Source organism: Equus asinus, chromosome 21 (assembly GCF_041296235.1).
Source record: "Equus asinus isolate D_3611 breed Donkey chromosome 21, EquAss-T2T_v2, whole genome shotgun sequence".
Classification (NCBI taxonomy): domain Eukaryota; kingdom Metazoa; phylum Chordata; class Mammalia; order Perissodactyla; family Equidae; genus Equus; species Equus asinus.
The window spans coordinates 85,018,937-85,045,255 of NC_091810.1; the positions used below are offsets into that span (position 1 = coordinate 85,018,937).

General features: G+C 35.4%; 1 protein-coding gene across 3 annotated transcripts in view; it reads right to left on the reverse strand.

Moving 5' to 3' along the window:
• The window catches only part of PIK3CB (phosphatidylinositol-4,5-bisphosphate 3-kinase catalytic subunit beta), a 169,642-nt gene that overhangs the window by 80,167 nt on the left and 63,156 nt on the right, over positions 1 to 26,319 (reverse strand). For all 3 annotated transcript variants that reach the window (XR_006517263.2, XM_014852000.3, XM_044754229.2), the window contains exons 2-7: positions 21,139 to 21,325; positions 17,753 to 17,978; positions 11,696 to 11,919; positions 5,011 to 5,190; positions 1,480 to 1,650; positions 510 to 587 (exon numbers count right to left, since the gene is read on the reverse strand). Coding sequence is in view for 2 of the 3 variants with exons in the window: in XM_014852000.3 (XP_014707486.2) it covers positions 510 to 587; positions 1,480 to 1,650; positions 5,011 to 5,190; positions 11,696 to 11,919; positions 17,753 to 17,978; positions 21,139 to 21,309 (1,050 nt within the window). In the remaining variant the exon portion in view is untranslated. The remainder of the gene's footprint in view (positions 1 to 509; positions 588 to 1,479; positions 1,651 to 5,010; positions 5,191 to 11,695; positions 11,920 to 17,752; positions 17,979 to 21,138; positions 21,326 to 26,319) is intronic.

A 26,319-nucleotide genomic window follows, 5' to 3' on the forward strand; every position in this document is an offset into this window, starting at 1 on the left:
CTTGTTAAGTCTTTACTTAAGTGTATGGGGTTGTGCAATAAAGTCCCATGTGCTAACAACCTGTGGTCTATAATGCAGTCATCTATTTTCTTCCAGGAAATGCTATTACATTTTCTTTGTGATCAGCAAGTTTAAAAGAAAAAAAGGGCTGACAGAGGAAGCTGAGTGCAGCTCTAAGCAAGACTGAGAAAGGAGACTAAGTTTGCATAGAAACACGTGATCTATAGTTTTGGCTTAAATTTTACTTGCTGAATTCATGATCTAACACAATTTCTTTTACATAGCGTATACCGGAAAAATGTCAATCTATCCAGTACATCTCCAACTATTCAAAAAATACTTTAAAACAAAAATTCTTGATTGTCTTATAATAAACTGCCATATTCTATCTTTGTGTAATTGACCAATATGGGTAAAATTTAATCTTTAATGTAATGTTCACTGAGCATATCAGTGAATTGTTCAAATAATGGAGCAGATGACAAATTCAAATCTTAGCAAGTACTCACTTTTACAGTTTCTTCTGTGTTAAGTTTATTTCCCTTAACCAAGACAATTTGGAAAGGGTTGTTATTTTCCCAAACGTGCTGCAAAAGAATGAAATAAACATAAGAGTATTTTAATGAAAGAAATGAATATTTTGTACTAGCAATGAAATCGTCTTATCAGTTCTTATGTCCATTGGTATAATAGTGAAAACAGACCTCTGAACCAACAATGGAAAATCACATACAGTAAATTAAGCATCGTAACCACTAGCACTTAGTTCTCATGGCAAAACACAGGCAGTATTCCAGTACTTCTAAGAGATTCAATAAATTAAACACCATAAACAAACAGTACTAAAAGCTCTGGCTAAATTAAGAAATGATCACAAATTAATACACAAATAATATCTTAACAAGGAGCAGTTAAATAAACAATTTGCTAAGAGTGAATAACTATTAAAAAACTGTTAACAGTTCCAATGAACACAAACTTAAGATTTGCTTTATACAAATATATTACATTCTGGAGAAAATGGTGCCTCTGATACATTTAAAGTCTAAACGTATTCAATAAGAAAAAGACAAGCAAAGTGTATCAAAAACACTATCACAGCTAAGCTGATAGAAATGAATATACTGGTAAATCAACTATTTCTGCACATCTAACTTTTCTACTACAACATCTCAAATTGCTCACTGAAGTACTATTTTAACTTTAACCTCAAAAAAAATTTAATCGCACTTTTCTTTGGCACCAAAAGAACACCAAAAATATAAATGGCATATTTACAATTACATATAGCTTGAGTAAAGAAAAAGAATAGTAGCTAGAAAAATAATTATTAATAAATGATGATGGATCTTTGGCAGATATGCATTGCTTTTCACAGAGGGAGGAGTGAGCAAAGAAAATCCACGTGAGGCTTAAGCATACAACTTAACAAAATCACATGTCTTTTAGGGTTACCAACAGTTCACACATGAAACTTACAGAAATAACTCGCGTTTTCTTTGGTGGTAAAGGAAGGGGAAGGTTAGATGAATTTCGATTTATGGCAGCCTCTATGGCAATCATTTCCTGTTCATACATCTTTTTGATCTTGCAACATTCCACAAGTATAAAATGGGGCAAGGTCCTGTTCATTACACAGTTCCGGATATACTACAGTGGCAAGAAAGAATAAGGTAGAGTAGTCAAGCAAATAATTAAAACAATATTAGAATAAAATTAGGCTGAAAAATATTATACCAAATGCACTGTGAAAGTATATCTTAACTCAATGTCAAGAATATAAAAATTCGGGGCTGGCCCAGTGGTGCAGTGGTTAAGTTTGCACGTTCCGCTTCAGTGGCCCAGGGTTCTTGGGTTGGGATCCCGGGCACAGACCTATGCATCACTCATCAAAGTCATGCAGTGGCAGTGTCCCACATACAAAATAGAGGAAGATTGGGGCTGGCCCAGTGGCGCAGTGGTTAAGTGTACACATTCTGCTTCGGCGGCCCCAAGTTCACCGATTCAGATCCCAGGTGTGGACACGGCATTGCTTGGCAAAACCCATGCTGTGATAGGCGTCCCACATATAAAGTAGAGGAAGGTGGGCACAGACGTTAGCTCAGGGCCAGTCTTCCTCAGAAAAAAGAGGAGGATAGGCAGATGTTAGCTCAGGTCTAATCTTCCTCAGAAAAAAAAATAATAAATAATTTTAAAAAAAAATAGAGGAAGATTGGCACAGATGTTAGCTCAGGACCATCTTCCTCAAGCAAAAAGAGGAAGGTTGGCAACAGATGTTAGCTCAGGGCCAATCTTTCTCACCACAAAAAAAAAAAGAATATAAAATTAAAACACAACATAAAATAGCTACCACTAATTGAACACCTAAGTATCTAAGAACTGAGCCAGACACTTCTTATAGTTACAGTTAATCTTCATAACAATTCTATAAGAGAGATTTATCCCCCATTTAATAGATAAAAGAACTGACAGTCAGAAGGGTTAAGCTACAAGCCTAGCATCTCTAAAACTTGGATTTAAATCCACCTGTCTGACTTTTTTGTTTGCTTGTTTGCTAAACTTTGAAGAAATACGTCCCTCAGTCTAAATGTTTTGTCTTCCCTTTTCTGCACTTAAGACCTGACAGTTTAACCAACTGGTGCACCTTTCCAGGGTGCAAACTTGACCATCATAGACTGTGATGTCACAGTGTAAGGTCTGACCAGTCAGTCAGGGAAGGTGAACATGCAGTACACATGTGGCCATTTCTTAAGTCCTGAGGTAGCCAATTCACACTTTCCCATAGATCCCTGAGGTAGACCTGGTACCTTTTCAGCACAGGGTTCCAGGCAACCAGTACTGTCTTCCCAGAAAAGAACCTACTGGCCATCCCAGCTTGACTGATGTTCTATTTTATTTCCAAGAAACCAAGAAAACTCTCCAGAGGCATATAAGAAAAGGGGTGGTTCTTCACATTACCAAAGATTCCTAACAAGGTGAACAGAAATCCAGATATTCCTCAGAAGAATAAATTTCCCATACAAAGTGTGAGTCAATGTATCGTATTCAATTCAGAATCATTAAAAATACAATTTTTTGAAATAAAAAAATATCCAGAGGGCACAAAGGGGGAAGTGGTGTACCCACAACATGACTAACAATAACGTACAACTGAAATCTCACAAGGTTGTAATCTATCATAACATTAATAAAAAAAAAATATATCCAGAATGGCCTATAAGTGGCCATTACATAACATTATGATAAATGTATTGATTCAAAAACTTTTCACTATGAAAATTATATCATTCCATTCCCTTCACATCCCTTTGTTTATGTTCTATATTTTCTCTCGCATACGACCTTGTACAAAAACGCACACATGCCTTTATTTTATTTTACAATGACAAATTCTAGGTTTTGACAAAACAATGGACCTTCGCCATATCAAGATAAAAGACAAAAGTGTTAAAGAAGCAGGAGGCTACTTAAAAAATGGCACATCAAGAAGGGAAGAAGTCAGTTCTTCTATGCTACCACCAAGCACTTTTCATCTTTGTTCTTCCTCTCCTGGGCGAGAGTTCAAGAACTTACTGTAGAACGCCACAGCTGGCAAAGCTACGCACAAAAGTTATACCTGCTACTAGACTTCCTACCTACTAAAACACAAGGATTAAGGACCACACCAAAAAGTCTGAAAAGAAAAGTATAAAATCCCTTGTTCCCTGCTAATAAATCATAGCACCTTATTCTCAAACAGACATAACTTAATATTTGGCATGCCTATATCCCTTTTGCTTAAAACAAAACAAGAGCCAGTCCTGATGGCCTAATGGTTAAAGTTCCACGTGCTCTGCTTTGGCGGCCCAGGTTCGGTCCCCAGGTGCAGTTCCCTGGCATGGAACCACGCCACTCATCTGTCAGCAGCCATGTTGCGGCAGCAGCTCACACAAAAGAACGAGAAGGACTTACTGGGGCTTTGGGGAGGGAAAAAAAAGAGAGAAGACTGGCAACAGAATCTTTCCCAGGGCGAATCTTTCCCAGGAAAAAGAAAAAATTATAAATAGCAGTGATCACATATTTTTCTAAAAATCCTGTTACTATTTACCTATTTATATTGGCACTTAGCCTATTATTCTTTATGTAATGACCATTTTTTAGTCTTCAAATGTAATTTCAACAAAAATATCTTCAAGTTCCTTGAAGGCTAAGCCAGGATTCTATTCTTAAATAGCATACCTTATGGTGGGAGAAGGGATGTTACACTGCACATATCTTATTTAAACTCCTTTTTACTCCAAAAATAATCTGAGGCACTTCAGTGTCTTGCATAAAGTATATACTCAAAGAATTCATGACTAAATGAAAATAAATATCTCAAAGATTAAGGAAGGCTTTTGAGGATGGTGATACCTAATGTTCACAAAATTCTTACCACATATGGAAGTAACAGACAAAGGGTGGAAGGGAGATTACATATATAAATATTAGACTGAAATTGAAAAGTTTTCTAAATCACAATGAAAATTTATAATATTATTTTACCTAATTAATAATCACAAGTAAGTTTTTATACAATTCAACTAATAACCATTTAATCAAAACATTTTATATTTTACTTCCCCCAGAATATTTCATATCTAAATCATTATGTCAACATGATAAAACAGTATGCAGCTATAATAAATTGTATTAAGAATTGATAATGTTATTGGAAATTATGATATAACAATAATCAAAAGAGAAGAATGCAAACATACAGATACGCAAATAGACGTATATAATCTTTACACCAAAAATATATATAACTGCAAGTAAAACAATAAAAACATGCCAAAATATTAACAATGGTTATCCCAGACTATGGATATTTATTACTATATATTAGTATTACAGATATCTATTATTAATCCTGTATAATTTTCTGTAGGTTCCAAATGTTCTACTAGGGCAATACATGTTTTTGATGATAAATTCAAATTGTTAAATACACACATACTTCCTTGGTGAATTGATAGTTAATACACATACCTGGAACTGAATTAATGGGTGGTCACCAAACACATATTCTACTCTCCCACTGACTTGCAGCACATAGTCACAAGGGCTGACTTCATCTTCTTTCCCACGAATAGTCAAACGTTTTTGGATTGCCAATTCATTTATTTTGATAGGATTCATATTAGGAGATACTTGAAAGCTAAACACATCCTAACAAGAGGAATAAGAAAAAGATGCAAATTTATATTTGTGCTGAAAAAAATCACTCTTTACATTCATACTTCCTACTATATTATATACATCCATACATAATATTCATGCATGTACATCCTTTACATTTAATATTCCAGTAAATTTTCCTACTTTCTAAACATAGTCTTAACCTATACAGACTCCAGAGCTCCCACAGGTCAGATTAATATTTAACTAAAGTTTACTAATATTTAACTAAAGTTTATCAACAGGTAGTTTATCACATGCATTTCCCAGTGAATATCTTTCTTAAAAAGGTACAAAAAAACCTGTATTTGTTCAAATTTAGTTCATATTAAGAAAAGAATTATATGTTGTCTACTCATGGGAGATCTATATATCAGTTGAACCATAAATTAAAAATTCTGTCCAATTTTACAAACATGTAAAAAGAAACATAAAAATTTTAATGAAAAAGGAAGATAGGTGAGATGGAATATTATTAAACATGTTCATTGTAAATCTCAAAGGTACAGACAGTAACAATTATTTAAAATACCTGAATCCTCTCATAATCTAGCAAAGTAATTTCCCACCATATGATCACATATCAAAGACAGAAGAAAGCTCATTATTTCCCAAGACAGCCAACTGCTACTCTGGACAACTGTGATTGCTAGAAAATTCTCTACACTAACCTGAAATTGATTTTGCAATATTTTCCACCAAATTAAGTTAAGTCACCTCCCTTTCCCACAAAGTATCTCAAAATTTTTTGTTGTTGTTGCTGAGGAAGACTCCTGAGCTAACATCCATGCCAATCGTCCTCTATTGTTTAGTATGTGGGCCGCCAGCACAGGATGGCTGCTAATAGAGCGGTGTACATCCACACCCAGGAACCAAACCTGGGCCACTACAGCAGAGCATGCCAAACTTAACCACTAGGCCACCAGGGCTGGCCCTCAAATTCCAACTTTTGAAACCTAAACTTCCTCAGTTTAAAAACACTCCAATAGACTGGAGTGTTCCAATCTATTTTCTCTAGCATTTTGGCCCTTCTTCTCCCTTTTTTTAATGAGTTGGTGTCATATGCATCAAAGCACACAAGCTAGGACCCACAGAGTCATTTGAGAAGCGCCTGACTCCCCTTTTCTCCCTCATCTCAATTCCCAATAAGATACCAATGATCTTATATCCTGATGCCAATTGTCACCTTCTCTCCATTTCTAGTAACACTCTTCTACAACTTCAGTGATTCTTTATATCTCGCCTAAAGTGCAACATAGCTTTCAATTTGATCTCCCTACCTCTTATACTATCCACCTCAAAACTAACCCTCACCCAGCTTAGAAAGTAATCTATCTTTAAAAAGAGAGTCACAAAGAGATGTGATACTCTTTTTTAACATAATACAAATGGTCACAACTATCTAATGCAGTGCTACTCAAAAGAACTTTCTTTAATAATGCAATATTGAGGGCCAGCCCGGTGACGTAGTGGTTAAGCTCGCATGCTCCACTTCGGCAGCCTGCAGTTTGTGGGTTCGGATCCTGGGCACGGATCTACACACCATTCATCAAGCCATGCTGTGGCAGCATCCCACATATAAAATAGAGGAAGACTGACACAGATGTTAGCTCAGGGACAAGCTTTCTCACCAAAAATAATAATGATGATGATGATAATGTAAATATTCTATTCTGTGCTTCCAATACAACAGCCACTAGCCACAAGTGGCTCTTGAGAACTTGATATGTGGCTTAGTGTAAAGAACTGAATTTTCAATTTTACTTAATTAACTTAAATTTAAATTTAAATATACACATGTGGCCAGTGGCTACTGTATTAAATAGCACAGGTATGAAAGATAACGAGCCCAGGCTCTTTCATATATCATAAAATTATTCTATGATCCCTATATACTCTCTATTTCATACATAAACTCTTCAGAAATACAACCTAGAAGACTCTCTCATCATCAGATAGCATGAACCTGCAGACAGCACAGAAAACACAACTGGGCTTGGAAAACTGCACATACTGTTAACTAGTTATCAGAAAATAAAACAAGTATGGTTATTATGTTTCAAGATTTAAGAGCAGCTCGAAAATGAATAAAGAGCACGTATATCTGAAGAAGAATCAAAGAGAACTCCAAGGAATAAAATGTGTTAAGTGAAACTTAAAATTCAATGAAAAGAAAACTGGCAAATTTAAAAAGATTATTGATAATAACAAGTGCTGGCAAAAATGTGGGAAAACAAGCTCTCAAAATACTACTGAGTAGGAATGTAAATTTGAAAAACTATTCTGCAGTATCTATTAAAAACTGATTATGTACATACACTTGACATTAATTCTGTTCCTAGGTATATACCAACAGAAACACATAAAGCAGCACTTTCCATGCAACAGCAATGTTGAACTTGATATGCTCTGTGTGTATGCATACATGCATATACATATATAACATACGACAACTGAGGAAATCTTAACAATGACTAGAACTTAAGGATAAAAAGCAAGCAAAACAGAACAAACGCAACAAAGAATAAAAAGATAAGGCATATATTGGGAGAATACATTCACAGCACATGTTAATGACAAAGGATCACTAACTCCAAATCTACAAATCAGTATGAAAATGCAACCTGATTAAAAAATAGACAAGAAAGGGCCGGCCCAGCCGCGCAGCAGTTAAGTGCCCACGTTCTGCTTCTCAGCAGCCTGGGGTTCACCAGCTCGGATCCTGGGTGCAGACATGGCACCGCCTGGCAAAAGCCGTGCTGTGGTAGGCGTCCCATGTATAAAGTAGAGGAAGATGGGCATGGATGTTAGCTCAGGGCCAGTCTTCCTCAGCAAAAAGAGGAGGATTGGCAGTAGTTAGCTGAGGGCTAATCTTCCTCAAAAAGAAAGAAAAAATCAAAATAATAAAAACTAGACCAAAAAAAACACAACAGAAATACAAATGTTTCATAAATATGTGAAAAGAGATTCATCCTTATCAGTGATGAGGGACATGCAATCAAGACAATAATGGATATACATTTATATAATGGAATCGTATTTAGCATCAAGGGCTCCAAACTTTTCTCCAAAAGCATCTTAATTAATCCCTTGATAATTACATTTATGTCTTCTAAAGAACTACTCGTGTGTCATCATCACTCTTCTTAATTTTCTCTACATAAACTGACTGACTGACTGGTCAGAACTCAACTTGACTGGCTTTTCCTGTATTTCAATCAATTTTTCAACATCACTTTCAGATACTTCACAAAATATTGCATCTTCTCAAAGATTTGTAATTTTCCTGGCAAATGAATTTGTATTATATTGCTCAATGCTTACAAAAAGCTATAAATGAGAGACTATCCAACAAGGACACTGGGCATACGGCTGGGGACAGATACTTCTCTCCAGCAGGGAGGGATGCAGTTCATTAGTGACTATATCTATACTCTGACAACCGTAGTTATTCATATAATGACTACACAGGTGAGGAAATATTTATTCTTGATAGTCTTACTCTACATCCTTCCGTACTACTGTTTCTCACATTTCTGCCCTTGCTTCGACATATTCTCTGGAATTCCCCAAAAAACACACTCTCCACCTCCTACCCCTTCTACTCCCCTCTCCCCATCCCCCAATACACAGGCGACTATTTCAAATTACATGTGTCCCTCTCTTTATTGATAAAATTATTTCATATATCTTATGCAGGCTGAGGTAAAAAAAAAAAAAATTTAAAAACATTTAAAAGTGCTGCTCAGGTTTATTGGTATTCTTTACAAACTATGATTCTTGGAATCAAAAATAACACATTTGTCGGGGCCCAGTCCCGTGGCTGACTGGTTAAAGTTCTGCACGCTCCGCGTTGGCAGTCCAGGTTCGTGGGTTCGGATTCCAGGCACAGACCTAATCTACTCACCAACCACACTGTGGTGGTATCCTACATACTAAAAAGTAGAGGAAGATCAGCATGGATGTTAGCTCAGAGCTAATCTTCCTCAAGCAAAAACAAAAAGAGGAGGATTGGCAATGGATGTTAGCTAGCTCAGGGTGACTCTTCCTCAGGAAAAATAAAATAAAATAAAATAATAACAACAATAATAATAATAATAAAGCATCTGTGATCTGGCCTCTGGGACTATTCTGTAAAATTGAGACACAATAGTTCCATGATTATATTTATCTTGCTTCTTAAAAGCCATGTTCTACAGTTGGCCGATACTAACTATGTGGTCATTTAAAATTTTGCATGTTTTTCACAGAAATTGCTCTCTAGCTTTCCCCCTACCAATCCTGGAAAATCATTTTTTAACCTAAGTAAATACCTTGTTATATTTCCCCTCACTTTTAGTTTGGTGTTCCCACATGCTGCTTCCCAATGTTGGTCACCAGCAGTGACAGAGAAATGGCCAAATGAGAATTTTATAGAAATGAGAGAGGCGAAAGAGAGAAATGAATATATGACAGAGTAGGTTGCCAATCATCCTTTATTCTGAGATTCTGTCATTCCTTTTTTTTTTTTGGTGGTAAAACATTTATTCATTTATGAAATAGTGATGGTAAATTATGGTTTTGCACTTTTTTAAATGGCCCTACTTGCCTAAATAAAAAGCTATAAACTCTACGTGACTTCCCAAAATTGTTTAATAACAATAATTTTACTGATCTATACAATCCAAAAGTGTAGGAACTTTTGGTTTAATCCCTGGGTAAATATTTAGTCAGAAGAAAAGGAGACTAGGGAGAGACACAATAGCTATGTTTCAACTATCTGAATATTTGGCATGTAGAATGAAGCAAAGATTGAATGAATACTTAAGGAAAATAGGAAGTATAACCAGATGGGCAGAAGTCACAGAAGGCTAGTTTTAATTTAAAAAAATTTTTTAATTCAAAATTTAAATGTGTGCTTGCCCACAGTTAAAACATGCCACTTCAGGAGGCAGAGCACTCCCCCTAGCAATGGACGTTTTTGGTCAGAGACACAGGATATAAGGGACAGTGAAAAGAATTATTACGTTATATAAAGAGTCTAGCTAGATGATCTCTAAACTCCTTTCAGCATTAAATTCTAGGACTGCTTAAAATCCAATAAGATTTCAAAATATCTCCATTTCTCTTTTAACTTCAAAACACCTCTTTCCACAAATACTTTGTTACAATGATGATTACATCAAAATTTGTACATCCAGTAGAGACGTGACCCATATGTAATAAAATTCAAACTGACCTAGATGGGCAAATTGTTCTGAACCAGTGTTTTCAAGTTGAATTCTAATCACCTTTTAACAGTAAAATTCCCTGGTTCAGCTCTTACAACAGTGAAGAATTCCCTAAACAGTGTTTTAAATTTGATCTTGACACTCTATGATATCCAAATCTTGGCTTAAACTGACCTTTAGTCTCAACATATCTCAGGATCGAGTAACAAATTTTTTTTTCCCTAGACAAACTTCCTTTGTAATATGCCAGAAGGTATAATTTCTTTTTCACATGTGTCCTAAGAAATAATTAATAACATGTTGTTGGGAAGGAGGCAGAACTGGATAAAACCAGAAACACCTGGAAAAAATCCTGGCTACCATAGACCAGCTATAGGGTTGACACAAAAAATATCAAACTTCTCTCCCTTTCAGTTTCTTCACTGTAAAATGGGGATAAGACATCAACACTTTACAGGGTTGTTGGGAGAAGTGGAGAATACATAAAAAACACCTTTCACAGTTGCTGGCCGTATAAGTGTGTAACATAGAATGGCTACCGATACACTGTTTTTGTCACTGTTGTCATCATAGTAATTGAAGAACAAAATAAAATATCCTTGAATTCCTACCCTAATTCTAAGGCCAGACTCCAGATGATAAAATGACCATACTTGATACAAAGGTGGGAGCATAATCTAGTTTGTAAAATTGCTGTGAACATTCAGATATGGATTAACTGTGTATACACTAAATTATAATGCCCAATTCCATATCAGCACTTAATTCACATATTCATACAACATGAATGTAATATGGAAAAAAGAGATCATTTGATCAAATCTCTCATTTTATAGACAAAAGAAAAATCACATGAGAAACACAATAATATATACACTAAAGAACATTATCTAGACCAGAGATTGGCAAACTTTTCCTGTAAGGATCAGGGTTTGCTGAAACATATGGGTCTCTGTTGCATATCCTTCTTTCTTTACCTTTTTTTTTAAAATTCTGTGATTTTTTTTACATCCCTTTAAAAATATAAAAACCAATCAAAAACAGTACAGTTTGCTGACCCCGATGTAAACTAACATACCACTGCATCAAAAATCATACATGAGCAAGGGATATGTCAAGTTAGATTGTTAGACATAATCCTAAATTTATTTCCACCTTAAATCTAAAAATGTTCTTTGTAATAGTGTTTACTAGGTAAGCAAGAGCCTCCTCTAAGATTTGAGCTGCATTCAGGTAAATAGCACAAACTTATGACAAAAGTATTTCTTAAAATAATATAATACTACCTGACAATTTTCAAAATGAACAGCCACAATGAGCTTTCCTCCATAAAGTTTATCTTCTAAGTTTTCAAGGTTAGAGGGTTCATGCTCTGGTGGATATGTCTGCTTTAGCCAATCCATCCAAGACAATCCCACAAGCGACTGAATCTTTTCCTCACTGAATTTTCGCATTTTTACTCGGAATTCATTCACCTCAGGATCCTTCAAGGCATCAAATTCATGCAGACCTAAACACATTTTTCAAAGGTGTCATTTTGAGTAGCTAATAAGAATAAAAGACAATACAAAATATATTCAACAAAAACTAATTTGGACGTTTGGTCTTCATCAAGCAAACAAAACTGGGCAAGAAAATATTAAGAAAGAGCAAAAGAATAGTGAGATAAAATAATAAATTTCATGACTAGAAGAACATATGATTAGATTTCTAAAGAATACAAACTTGAAACCGTCTAAAGAAATGTAGTTGATTAGCAGTTTTATAAAAATCATCACTGACATTCACACTACACTACAAAAAGATCTACAGTTTTTCTTTACAAACCAAGTAAACCACATTTAAAATATCTGAGAAAGCCTAAGAATCTGAGAACTTTTCAAATGCTGTAATAGAATACTACATACTGAAATTATTATGAGCCTAAAAGTCAAGTTATAACTTAATTTAAAACTCAGCAAACAAATTTTATAGATTAAACTTTCAGTTCACTGTGATTTTTCAAGTTACATCAATTAGTCAAAAATCTCATAAACATAAAATTATTCTTTATTGTGCTTAATTATGAACCACTTCTGCCAAGACAACCGTATATGACAACTTTTTCATAAACTTATGATTATTCCAATAAATAATTCTAGAAATCTAAAACAATAAATGAACATGTATAAATTTTTATATGTGCATTAATTTTTACCTATCAGATTGGCAGACATTTTAAAATTTGACTGTACACTATGCTGGATGGGATAGAGAGAGACAGGAATATTTACTGAATATTTATTAGAATTTATAGAATAGTTATTTAAAATTTTATATAAACACAGACACATATATATACATCGTTCGATCTCAAAATTCACCAACAGGAATTTCAACCTGAGAGACTCAGGACCAACCAGAGAAAGCCAAATATGTTCCCCAAACCAATCACAGAAGATGCCCAGCTTCTAGTGAGCCCCCCTCCAGCTTCCCCCGGCCAACAACTTTCAACCAGGCACACCTGAAGCCTTCCCCGTTTCTCAATATAAAACTTTCTCACTCCCTTGCCTGCCTTTGAGTCAGTGCCAAACACCAAGTTCTCTTACTACGGCAAGCTCTGAGTAAACAGTCTATTCTCATAAGGGTGGTCTTTGTTTATTTCCTCAAACTTATGGAAATAATTATACAAATAACATGATATCAGTACAAGAATGTTCACTGTAGTTTTGTTTATAATAATATAAATACTGGAAAAAATCTAAAGTTAATCATTAAGACCTCGTTAGAAATATTAAGATACATCCATATACCATTATATAGTGGTACAAGTAATAAAATGAATAAAATAGATCTATGCATTATGTTAAAAGCCCAATATATTAAATTTTAAAAGCAGGGACAAAATAGGTCTCAAAAGATTCCTTTCATACAAATCCAAAAGAAAGAATATAGAATATGCATAAATTTTTGTTTTGGAAAGATACTTGAGATGACAATTTAACAGCATTTTATAGTGTTGGATAGAAGAGCACAGTTAGGCAAGCTGTTGCTTTTTGTTCCATAAAGCCAATCAATACTACATCATTTGGATCTATACTATTTGAATATATGTGTGTCAATAAGAGTGAGCTGGAGAGTGGACTTATCTGCATTGTCTACTTACTTTTATGTATTAAAACAATTACTATTTAAAAAATAAATATCAGAATCAATTTGTGGTATTAAATATAAAAAAATTTAAATGTCTAAGTTGCATATCACAGCAAAGGCACAATCTTGAGGGTACAATATGATTGCCTGGATAGTTTTAGATCTGGAATAAAAATACATTACTCTAAATTAGCTATGAATGGACTGTAAATTAGGTAGAGCAGCTGAAGCATCTTAGAGCTTCTTCCTAGCACTGTTCAGACTCCTTCTATTCACAGATAATAGGTATTACAGGTAACGACAGGGCAATCAGTACCTAATAACAAGTACATCTAACAAAAATCAAACTCTTTATCTCCCTTTATCCACTAAAAGTCACGTCTAATCCACTTTGTAAATGTTTCTCATCTCTATCTACTTCTAGCTCCTGCAGCCATTAACTTAATACTGTCATTATCCCTCCCTTGGATTACGACATCAGTTTTTTCACTAATTTCTCTACTCCCAGTCTTAATCCCTCCAACCCATTCTCCAACCCAAATCTTTCTAAAATGCAAATCTAATCATGGTACTCCTCTACTTAATCCTTCAACAGCTTCCCAAGTGCTCTTAGGAGTAAGTCTTTACTTTTTATATGGCCTAGATGGCCCTGCATGCTCTGAAGCTGGATGCCTCTCCAGTCTTCCTGCTTGTCCTTGCTATCCTCTTAAAAAAACCATAATCCATTTCTTTTATTCCTTGAATAAGCCATGCTTCATACACCCTTTTGCTTTTCCTTCTTCCAATTGCTTTCACCTATCAACTCCTAATCAGGACTGAAGGTTCAGTTAGCCATGGTGTCCTCTGAATCACCCAGTAGATTGAAGTGACCCTCCTTGACTTATAGCAGCTCACACATTGTACTGTAATTGTCTGTTTACTGATCCATATTTCCCCCTGGACTGTGAGCTCCAAGCAGACAAAGACCACATCACGCACATTTACTGCTGTATTCCCCAGTATAAACACTCAACATACACTGTTTAACTGCAATCACTACTGTATGGTAATTTTTTTCAGTATATTATAAATAAGGGACTGTTCATATAACTGTTAGAATCAACTGAAAAGTACAGATTTTTTTAATTTATCCCAGACTCACTGAATCTCAATCTCTGAGAATCTGCTGTTTTTAAGAAACTGATGAGGCTTGAATCTGGAAACAACAGAGGTTTCTTAAAAATAGAAACTTTGCCAAAAATAAGACTTTAGGCTAAGTAATTTAATTTCAAATCTAGTTAATTTCCTACATGTCTTCTGGTAAAAAAAATCTGATAGCAAAGCTTAAACTGTAAGATAACTTTACTGTATAGTTTACAGTCAAATATTTTTGGATATTAAAAAAATAGGGAGTGAACAATTTCTTCATATTAAAGACTGTTAAAATTCTGCAGACTATATATTTCCTTCACTTTAAGATATGCCACAGCTTTAGACAAGTAAGAGGAAACAAGGGAGTTTTCAAATACTTTTTTCAGGATGCTGACAAAATCCTGCTATCAAGATTTACTACTGGATGGGCCGGCCCTGTAGCCAAGTGGTTAAGTTTGCGCACTCCTCTTCTGCAGCCCAGGGTTTCACTGGTTCGGATCCTGGGTGCGGACATGGCACCACTCATCAAGCCACGCTGAGGTGGCGTCCCACATAGCACAGCCAGGAGGACCTACAACTAGAATATACAACTATGTACCGGGGGGCCTCAGGGAGAAGAAGGAAAAAAAATGAATAAGATTGGCAACAGACGTTAGCTCAGGTGCCAATCTTTTGAAAAAAAGAAAAAAGATTTACTACCGGGTGTTTGGAGAAATTAATGCAGAAGTGACACGTACTTTCACTATAGACAATAATCAGAACCTGCACAGCACCTCTGTAAATAATTATTTAGAATAAACATAGAAACTGAAATGGTCAGTCACATCATCTTTGAGAAGAAGGAATTTTAAGATACGTCAGGGCAGTCATATCTGTAAAAGTTCTATTGTTTCCTTTGGAGAGGAGGAGGCAGCAACCTTCTTCCTGAAGTTAAATTGAAATAATTGTTTATTGTTTTCCCAGGAGGCATGACCTCATCAAGCCCCGGTTGTAGTCATTACATACAAATCAGTAACTGCAAAAACTGACTTGTTAGATATTTAAAGTGAAAATTCATTCTAAAATGTTAAAACAAACTTACTCAACTTCCTAAGTGAATGATAATATTTGAATTTGTGTATATGATCATAATACCAGCTTTTCTAGATATGCTGAAGAGCTAAAATACAATTTATAAATAGTTAAGAGCTTATAAACTGCATAATTTAATGCAATAAAATACTTCTTACATCTTGATCATTCAAAAGGTAGAGCGCACTGCATAAAAAAATTCTGTACAATAAGCTTTATGATAATGAAATACAGCGTATTGTTTATAGAAAGACAAATCAATTCTAGTACATACATTAGATCCCTATGCTGTGGTAGGGTAAAGTTAGGGTTGCCAAATGAAAAAACAGCATGCCCAGTTCTATGTGAATTTTAGATAAACAATGAATGATTTTTTAGCCTAAGTATAGCTCATGTTTGCATTGCTTGTATTTTTATTTGCTAAATCTGGCAAGCTTAGGGAGCAGTAACGGTGGCTAATGAATCCATGTTTTGGAAATCAAGACCCGAAGACAGCTCAGTGATCTAAGTTTATAAAAGATAGTAAATCTCAAAAAGATAACGATATCCTAATGAATAGCTCTCTCTATCGTGCTAACCTTATGCATTACCAAATATTTTAACTTCCCTAACAATCAACATGGTTTTAGTCTGCATCCTTCCGTCAGCATTAATACACATAAGCTATCTATTTTCACACACACACACACACACACACACAAAATTGCTTGGAAAGAACTACATCAAAACATTATCAGTGGATATTTTTGTCCTGGATGATAAGACTATATGTGATTTTTTATTCTTTCTACTTTTCCATATAATTCTTCAATTCAAACCAAGGAAAAATGTTTTTTAATGGAGAAGAAATAAAAATCTACTAAAAAATATCTTTGGAGCTCTAGAAAAAAGAAGGGAATGCTTTCTACTGAGGCCATTAATATAGTCATGCATCACTTAACAACAGGATATGTTCTGAGAAATGCATCATTAGGCGATTTCATCATTGTGCGAACATCATAGAGTGTACTTACACAAATCTACATAGTACAGCCTGCCACACACCTAGACTATATGGTACTAATCTTATGGGATCACCATTGTATATCATTGACCAAAATGTCATTATGCTACACATGACTGTATAAGGGAAAAAATGTGTATGGTATATAATTATGAATCTATTTAACGGGGGAAAAGTTATCCTGTGAAGTAATCAAACATTTTTAAAGACCAGGGTGTCATTTAGTAAATGAATAAGGTTCTGTTCTAAATACTCCGAGGGAAAAGAGTTTAGTCCCACAGTGTAATCATACGCTAGCCTGAATTACTACAGGCCAAGATCATAGAATACTATCTTAAAGGGGATGGTTCTTAGACAAGAACCATACTTATACATATATAATATATACATATTATCTTAAAGATACTTACTATTTTAAAGAGGATGGTACTATATTAACCTATAATAGTAAATTTAATCAATACAGGTAGCCAACCCACATCCAAAATTCTCCAATGGATTTTTCGGGTTTTGTATTTAAACTTCAAAGTCTCCTCCTCAGTAACTCCTTGTACCTAGTTCAAGTTAGTATCTTGTCTAAGGCAGGATATTGATATACCACTGGCCCTTGAGACACTTATGATTACTATAGCAAGAAGGGCAGTTCACAAGAAACTAAGCATGTATCTCTTAGAAAAGCACTTCTCAAACTGTCTGAGGCAAAGGAACTTCGCTCTCTCCAATCTGTCAAATACTTTTGTAAAATAAAAGTAAGTCACCAGAAAAGAAGAAGATATACAAAACATTAGCCCTTGGATATTGTGGTAATGTCACATTGCTAGAGGACTTTCTAAACATTTACTCTCAATTTCTGTACTTACCTTATCTCAGACTGATAACAATTTACAAACCAGCATTAGTCCATGGACCACACTTTGCGAAGCAATATCTTAGATTATATTTGCACATGTTTATTCATATAGCAATAGAGATATTAAGAAGTCATACTAAGAATATTTTTAATTACCTTTTCCTATAAGGACTCCAATTTTTGAGTCTAATTTTTCCCCTGGGTCACAACTTCTTGTCACTAATTTGAGAACTGGAAGAAAAGGTCGGACATCACACAGTCTTCTTGTTTCATCTTCAAGCTCCTCATACACAGCAGTTTGATTCACACATGCAAACATATAGGAGTCAATTTCCATAAGAAGGTTAAACATTGGGTAATCGCAAACTTGCTTCCATAACATCTGAAGGAAAAAATAATAAGAGATTTTCTGGAATGGAAACACTTGCGTAAGTGAACAAAGATATATCTACAGGTACGTTCATTGTAGCACTGTTTATAAAACTGAGAACAAGCCAAATGTTTACCAGTAAAGCACTGGTTAAATGAATTACGGAATATTATAGAACAGCGAAAATAAAAGAGAAATACACTATAACATGGAAAGCTATCCAAGATGTGTTAAGGTTGTTGTCTTTTATTAAATAGCAAATTGCAAGAGAACATGTATGGCATTAACGCATTATTGTAAAGTAATACAATGGCATAATGCACAAAAAATGCATTTGTATAAAAAAATTATTAAAAGTGAATATCTATGAAGAGTAAGAATCAAGACTTCCGTATTTAACATTCCTGTGAACATAACTTCTAATCAGAAAAAAATTAAAAATTTAAAGTATGTATCATTACTCCCAAACAAAATTTATATTATTTTTGCCCTGCATTCTTTTCTATTCACCAGGGGTACCTTTATTAACTAACATTGCCCTGTCAGCATGAGCAGAATTAAGCTCTCATCATCTCCCCCAGGTATCCTGGATGAGATCACATAAAAGAAGATCACTATACAAACGCAAGGTGGGATTACATATTTTAACTGCAGCACGTGCAAAAGCCAAGAGCTGAGGATAACAGAGCTGGGTAAAAATCATGGCCAGTCCTCAGATTCAGCTACATAAAACAAAAGAAAGCAGTGCTAGGCAACAAAAGAAAAAAATAGGTAAATTGGACTTCAGCAAAATTAAAAACTTTCGTGCATCAAAGGACACTATCAAGACAGTGAGAAGGCAACCCACAAAATAGAAGAATATATTTGCAAATTATATATTTAATAAGAGGCTAATATCCAGAATAGATAAAGAACTCCTATAACTCAACAACAAAAAAAACAACTGAATTCAAAAATGGGCAATGGTCTTGAATAGATAATTCTACAAATGGCCAAGAAGCACATGAAAAGATGCTTGACATCATTAGTGATAAGGGAAATACAACTGAAAACTACAATGACATACCACTTCACGGCCATAAGGATGGTTATTATCAAAAAAATAATAATAATAACAAGTGTTAGCCACGATGTGGAGAAACTGGAACCCTTGTGCATTGCTGGTGGGAATGTAAGTGGTATACGGTCACTGCAGAAAACAGTTTGACAGTTTCTTAAAAAGTTAAAACAGAATTACCATACGATCCAACAATTCCACTTCTAGGTATATATACAAAAACACAGAAAGCAGGGATTCAAACAGACACTTGTACACCAATATTCACAGCAGTATTATTCATAATAGCCAAAAGATGGGTACAACCAAAATGTCCATCAAAAGATGAACAGATAAACAAAATGTGGAATATCCATACAATGCAATATTATTCAGTCTTTTAAAGGAATGCAGTTTGGATACATGTTACAACATGGATGAACTTTTAAAATATTATGCTAAGTCAAACAAGCCAGACACAAAAGGACAACCATTGTATGATTCCACTTACATGAAGTAGCTAGAAAAGACAAATTCATTGAGACAGGAACTAGACTAGAGATTACCAGGGACTGGGAGAAGGGGAAGTTTATTATTTAATGAGTACAGAGTTTATTATTTAATGAAAAGTGCCAGAAGTGTACAGTGGTGACGGCTGAGCAACACTGTGAATGTACTTAATGCCACAAAACTGTGCACCTAAAAACGACTCCAATGGTAAATTTTATGTTGTGCCTATTCTATAACAATAAAAAACAAAAGGGGGGGTGGGTATCAATGGTTAATCCAGCTTCAGGTATAGCCACAGGCTCCACAGCTGTCACTGGTGACTATAAACATAAGTATTCTCTGCACATGTGGGGTGCATAAAACAATTCTCTCTCTTTTTTTTTTACTTCAAGGATCATGCAGTTTTAGAATTCTTACGTCTCCCTGAAAAAGAAGACTGGAAAAGAGTTAAGAGGCTGTCCAAAGTCAAGAGCTTTAAAAAAGTTTACCATAAATACGTTCTCTTAAAAATATCATAACCCCTGATTTTCATATTGGGTCTAGTTATTTGGAAAACATTAAAGAGAAAGCTTAGAAAAACAATTTTATTTATATATCATAGTCTTCACAAACCAATGGCACTCATTAATTCACTTGAAAAAATAATCCAACAAAACATAACAGTCAAGCCTTGATATTTAAAAGAATTTGCTTCCAAATGGGGACATACCATTCATTACTGGGAGGAAAAATCTAGTGAATGGTAGAAAACTTTTTCTTCCCCCAGTCACCATGAAAAGTAGTGGGGGTGGGAAGGGAAGAAGAAGAAGAGACAAGTAACCAAAAATCACATGGAAAAAATATAACAAGTTCAAAGACAGTAATTATAAAGATTTTAATTCAAAATAAAATCTTCTTTGACAATGCCAAATTCCTTTTAATAACCTGAAAAGCATTACAAACTAGCTAACAGAAGCCAATTGTTCTTAATTCAGGTATCACATATAGTTCAAAAAAGAAAATTAAGGGGCCAGCCCCATGGCAGAGTGATTAAGTTCACACACTCTGCTTTGGCGGCCCAGGGTTTCGCCAGTTCAGATCCTGGGCACGAACCTAGCATCACTCATCAGGCGACACTGAGACAGCGTCTCACATGCCACAACTAGGAAGACTCACAACTAAATTACACAACTATGTACTGGGGGACTTTGGGAAGAAGAAGGAAAAATAAAAACAATAAAATCTTAAAAAAAAAAAAAATTAAGGGGCGGGTCCCCTGGCCTAGTGGTTAAGTTTGGCACTCTGCTTCGGCACAGGTAGGTCCCGGGTGTGGGCCAACACCACTCACTGGCAGCCATGCTCTGGTGACAACCTACATACACAATAGAGGAAGACTGGCACAGATGTTAGCTCAGGGCAAAGGTTCCTCAGAGAAAATTAGTTAAAAGTGGGAGAATGCCTATGTTTTATGTCACATAACACAAAGCACATATCAAAATCTTTAAAATGCAATGACCTAAAGGTTAAACTTCCCTCAAATTTACCACATGATTTACATTAATAACATTTTCTATAACAGAAGAACATGTTCCTCTAAGTGATATAGTAAGTTAACTACATTTATAGAAATTCCAACTATTAACATACCTGTTTAATATAGGAAATGGGAGCTTCCCGAGGTACGTCCAACTGGATATAAATCCCAGTGGGTAAAAGGAAATCCACACGTATGGAGCCATCAGATACTATCTGTGAATCCACTGACCAGATGTCAAGGCTGTCTGCCATAGCAGGAGGCATCATGAAGTTGAAGCACATTCATAACCATGGGGCCCTAGAATCGTAAGTAAAACTAAGTCAGACAGATAATCAGCCAAATTTTATACTAAAATATGATAAAGCCCACCAATCCATAATTAGTCCTTTGATTTTAATATAGTCAATAATGTAACAGGAGACCAATTAAATCAAGCAGGAGTAAGTGACCAGAAATCATTTATATATACTTTTGATTATAACTACATAAATTATACGTATACACCACACTGACTCAGATTCAACAAAAGTATATCACATGTGAAAAATGAAAAGCTTCAAGGATTATAGGTCCTGAGAAATTCAGTTACCAACCACATAACAGGTAATACTTTCCAGAGTTTACTTAGATGATAATGGCCTCTTTGGCTAAGGTTTTCTCTGCCAACTTCAATGAAAATGGCAATTAAGAGGGCCTTCTTTCAAAAATAATTTTCTATCAATCTTATGTGAGAAACAAAATGTCATGAACTTAGTCCCATGACCCACCACCTAAGTATTAAAAAGACGAAATCCCTCAGCCCAGCTGGCAGGGCTCTCTGTGCTATGTCTCTGGCCTATCTTCCTCGGATTGGCCTACCACTCCACAGCCCAGCCCCTTGTGCCACAAGTGCCTTTTGCCTTACTGCTGCTACACCTATGTTCATATATATGTTGACACTTCTGGTATCAAACCCCTATCCCAACAAATGCACCCTTCAACTGTGCCGTTTAAGTCTCATCTAATCCTTAAGGGCTTCTTTCAAAAAGGCAAACAATACTAATGGGAAGAACATAGGCATTGAAGTTAAATGAACCAAGGTTCAAATCTCATTTATTCAAAGAATGAAAGTGTCATGCCAAAAGAGACAGGAACCAACTTGAAGCATTTTTGAGCATCAAAAATAATATCATGCATGGATTGAAATACATCAAATATATACAAATATGTAACTTAATAATGATACAAAAAACAAACCAATCCGTTATTGGTCACCACTGGAGACTGCTAAGACCAACTAATTATTTTGAAAATTGGTAAAGAATGGGGAAGTAAATCAAACATTTAATCTGCTTGTACAAACTATTCCAGGATAACCAAATAAGTGATGAGGGCAAGTTCTTTTCTTTTTTTCTTAATTTTTAGAACTTTAGATAGTAAATGCAAAAAGAATGATAAAATTAGGAAATTGCCATTTTACAACCTCTAATGAAATAATCTAGGCAACAGTCATTAATGGATGCTAAAATAACTTACAAAATATGGTGAAAGGATGATGAGGAACTTTACAACTAACATATGAGGTTGACACCACCTAAACCCTCTGAATAATCCAAACACTATGTGTCTCCTCCTATAATACAACAGGGAATACTAACCACCATCTATACGGTATACTTGGCTTAAAAAAAAAACAAACTGAACTTGAACCTAATCAAGTGTCTAGATCTAATCTATCTACCAGTTTATAGGGAATAGAGGAGCGAGTTTTACACTTCAAGGAAGCAATCAGTTGATGATCCCAAAATGTGGGATCATCGATAAAACAATAACAAGAAAAGAAAGAAAGAAGGTGGTGGAAGGACTGTTAAAGAATAAAAGAACACATGGGAGACATAGCCAAAGCCAATGCTGATTTGAACAAATCAACTATAAAAAACCATCTTTGAGGGGCTGGCCCCGTGGCTGAGTGGTTAAGTTCTCGCGCTCTGCTGCAGGCTGCCCAGTGTTTCGTTGGTTCGAATCCTGGGCACGGACATGGCACTGCTCATCAAGCCACGCTGAGGCAGCGTCCCACATACCACAACTAGAAGGACCCACAACGAAGAATATACAACCATGTACTGGAGGGGCTTTGGGGAGAAAAAGGAAAAAATAAAATCTTTAAAAAAAAAAAAAAACCATCTTTGAAGCAATTAGGGAAACTTAAATATGTATTGAATATTAGATAATTTTAAGGATGTATTGTTAGCTTTGTGGCCTACAATAATGGAATGTTTGTTATGTTTCTAAAAATCAGTCCTTATCAGTTAGAGATGCATAATGAAAGTATATGTAGAGGTAAAATAACATTATTTTTGGTATTTGCTTTAAATTATCCCTTTTTTTTTTTTCTTGAGGAAGCTTAGCCTTGAGCTAACATCTGCTGCCAATCCTCCTCTTTTTCCTTAGGAAGACTGGCCCTGAGCTAACATCCATGCCCATTTTCCTTTACTTTATATGTGGGACACCTGCCAAAAGCATGGCTTCCCAAGCAGTGCCATGTCCACACCAGGGATCTGAACTGGCAAACCCCGGGCCACCAAAGCAGAACATGTGAACTTAACCACTGCTCCACCAGGCCAGCCCCTAAATTATTTCACTTTTGAAAAAGAGAATGAACAGCTGATTTCAAAGATGTAAAGGTAATTTGATGAGAAAAAGGACAGTCTTTTCAACAAACGGTGTTGGAATAACTAGACATCCATATGTTAAGAAAATGAACCTCAATCCATCTCACACCAAAAATAAAAGTTAACTCAAACTGGATCATACGTCTAAATGTAAACCCAAAAACTCTAGAAGAAAACAGAGAAGAAAATCTTGTAATCTTGGGGCCGGCTCAATGGCACAGCAGTTAAGTGCGCACGTTCCACTTCGGCAGCCCGGGGTTCGCCGGTTCAGATCCCGGGTGCGGACATGGCTCCGCTTGGCAACAGCCATGCTGTGGTAGGCGTCCCACATATAAAGTAGAGGAAGATGGGCACGGATGTTAGCTCAGGGCCAGTCTTCCTCAGCAAAAAGAGGAGGATTGGCAGCAGTTAGCTCAGGGCTAATCTTCCTCGGAAAAAAAAAAAATCTTGTGATCTTGTATTAGGCAGAGTTCTTAAATATAACATCATAAGCACAATTCATAAAATAGAAAATTGATAAGTTGAATATCGTCAAAACTGAAAACTGCTGCCCTTAGGAAGACACTTTATAATATGAAAAGACAAGCAAATTAGTAATGGAGTCTCCATAATTTATCCAGACCTAATTATAGTATGTACTTAAAATAGTAAAGAACATAACTTAGCATACATTTCTACTTGCCAATCAATGGTTTCTTGTATTTGACTACTTTGTCTTTGGCTAGTTCTTGAGAGGTAAAAGAAGCTCTAAGTCAAGAAATCTTTAGCCCCTTAACTGATCAGAGAAATTAAGGCCAGTATAACTAGCTCTTAGTCTGCAAGACCCTTAGAAAACAAACTTACTGATGAGGTGGTTTAACTAAAACCACTGGGTAACTTGTAGCTCTTCAGAGCGTCACGCACAACACTTTAAGGTAGATATCAAGAGGAGGGCATACTCACAAAATGTGCTGTACTGTAATGAAAAAAGCATGTCCTTTGTCAGACCTAAAACTGTGGCACAGTTGCTAAACAAATGAGTAACGAAACCAACTGCTAAAGGATAAATCTTTTGTAGAGATATTTTGAAGAAAATAAAATTACTGACACACAATTGAAAATAAAATATATTCTGGTTACTATTTCCCTTGGTTACCCTTATTTTGTAAGGAGCACCACACACAAGAGTCCAGCCTGAGAAGTAACTCAGAGTTTCAGATTGGGAGGTGCCTGAGGAGTTACAGACCCTTCCCATTTTAAAGATAAGAAAACTAAGGCCCAGAGAGATTGAATAAATTATCTAGGATGACACATAGGCAGACCCAGGACCAAAAGTCAGATTTTTTCCCAAGCCAATTAGCATATTTTTTAACTCATTTTTACCTTTATTTTTTTTCTTTCTTTTCTCTTTAAAGGAAATATTCTTCACAGGGTTACCTAGCCCAAAAGATCCTCAGTCTTTTATCACTCTTTTGTTTGAGCATCTAAGCAAATGATCAAAGGCTGAGGACAAGCACAAAATGACTATAACAACTTTCCAAGGAAGCTATCAAAGGGCAAAGGAACTTCGGCAGTGACAATTAGCTCAAACTAAACCTTTAGACTATAATTACAAACCCATATCCTGTCACTTGTTCACTGGCAGAAAGAGAGGAAAGGGTTTAAACATTCTCAGTGGGGCAGGCCCAGTAGCACAGTGGTTAAGTTCTTGTGCTCTGCTTCAGTAGCCCAGGGTTCGCAGGTTCAGATCCTGGGTGCAGACCTATGCACAGCTCATGAACCCATGCTGTGGCAGCGTCCCACATACAAAATAGAGGAAGATGGGCACAGATGTAAGCACAGGGACAATCTTCCTCAGCAAAAAGAGGAAGACTGACAACAGATGTTAGCTCACAGCCAATCTTCCTCAGCAAAAAAACTAAAAAATAAAATGTTCTCAGCTTTTCTAGTAATGTGCCAGCAGAGTCACTGGATTTTTCTCTCTTTACATCAAATGATGAGCAGAAACCAACATAAACTTGTTAGACAGATAAACAAGTTCAACTAAAAACTACTTTGGAAATAACGGAAGAAATTTTAAGAGAAATTGACAGGGAATTTTTTAAAAATAAAATGCAATAGTATTTACCTAGTATTTCTCTCTTTCCTATTATACAATATATAGCTAGAAGAAAAGTGAATGGTCATAAAAGAACAGAACATTAGCACTGGAAGGGCCCATGCACTATGACGAGCACTGCATTTACTATCTCAACCTTTAGGATTCAATCAAACAACTTAAGCGATGGGATCTTGATTCATCTGGGCTTTAGTCTTCCTGCCTCCATTGTTCAAAGACAACAAATCAGCCTTAACTACTGATTTGTTTACAGTGAAGTATGCATTATACTGAGCACTGAAAAACTGAACAATCTATCACTTCATTTTTTAAAGATGGTTATTTTATCTGAATCACTGCAATTATATATAGGAGATATCTCTAAAGTAATTCTACAAATTACTAAGGAACAATTGCTAAACATTATATATCTCTATCATTTATACTGAAATAACATTTAAATTTATCCTTTCGAATAGAACACGGCACTCTAAATTGCTTTTAGAAAATATTTGCAAATATGTACTAAGCCTTGAAAAATTTTATACCTACTAACTCAGTAA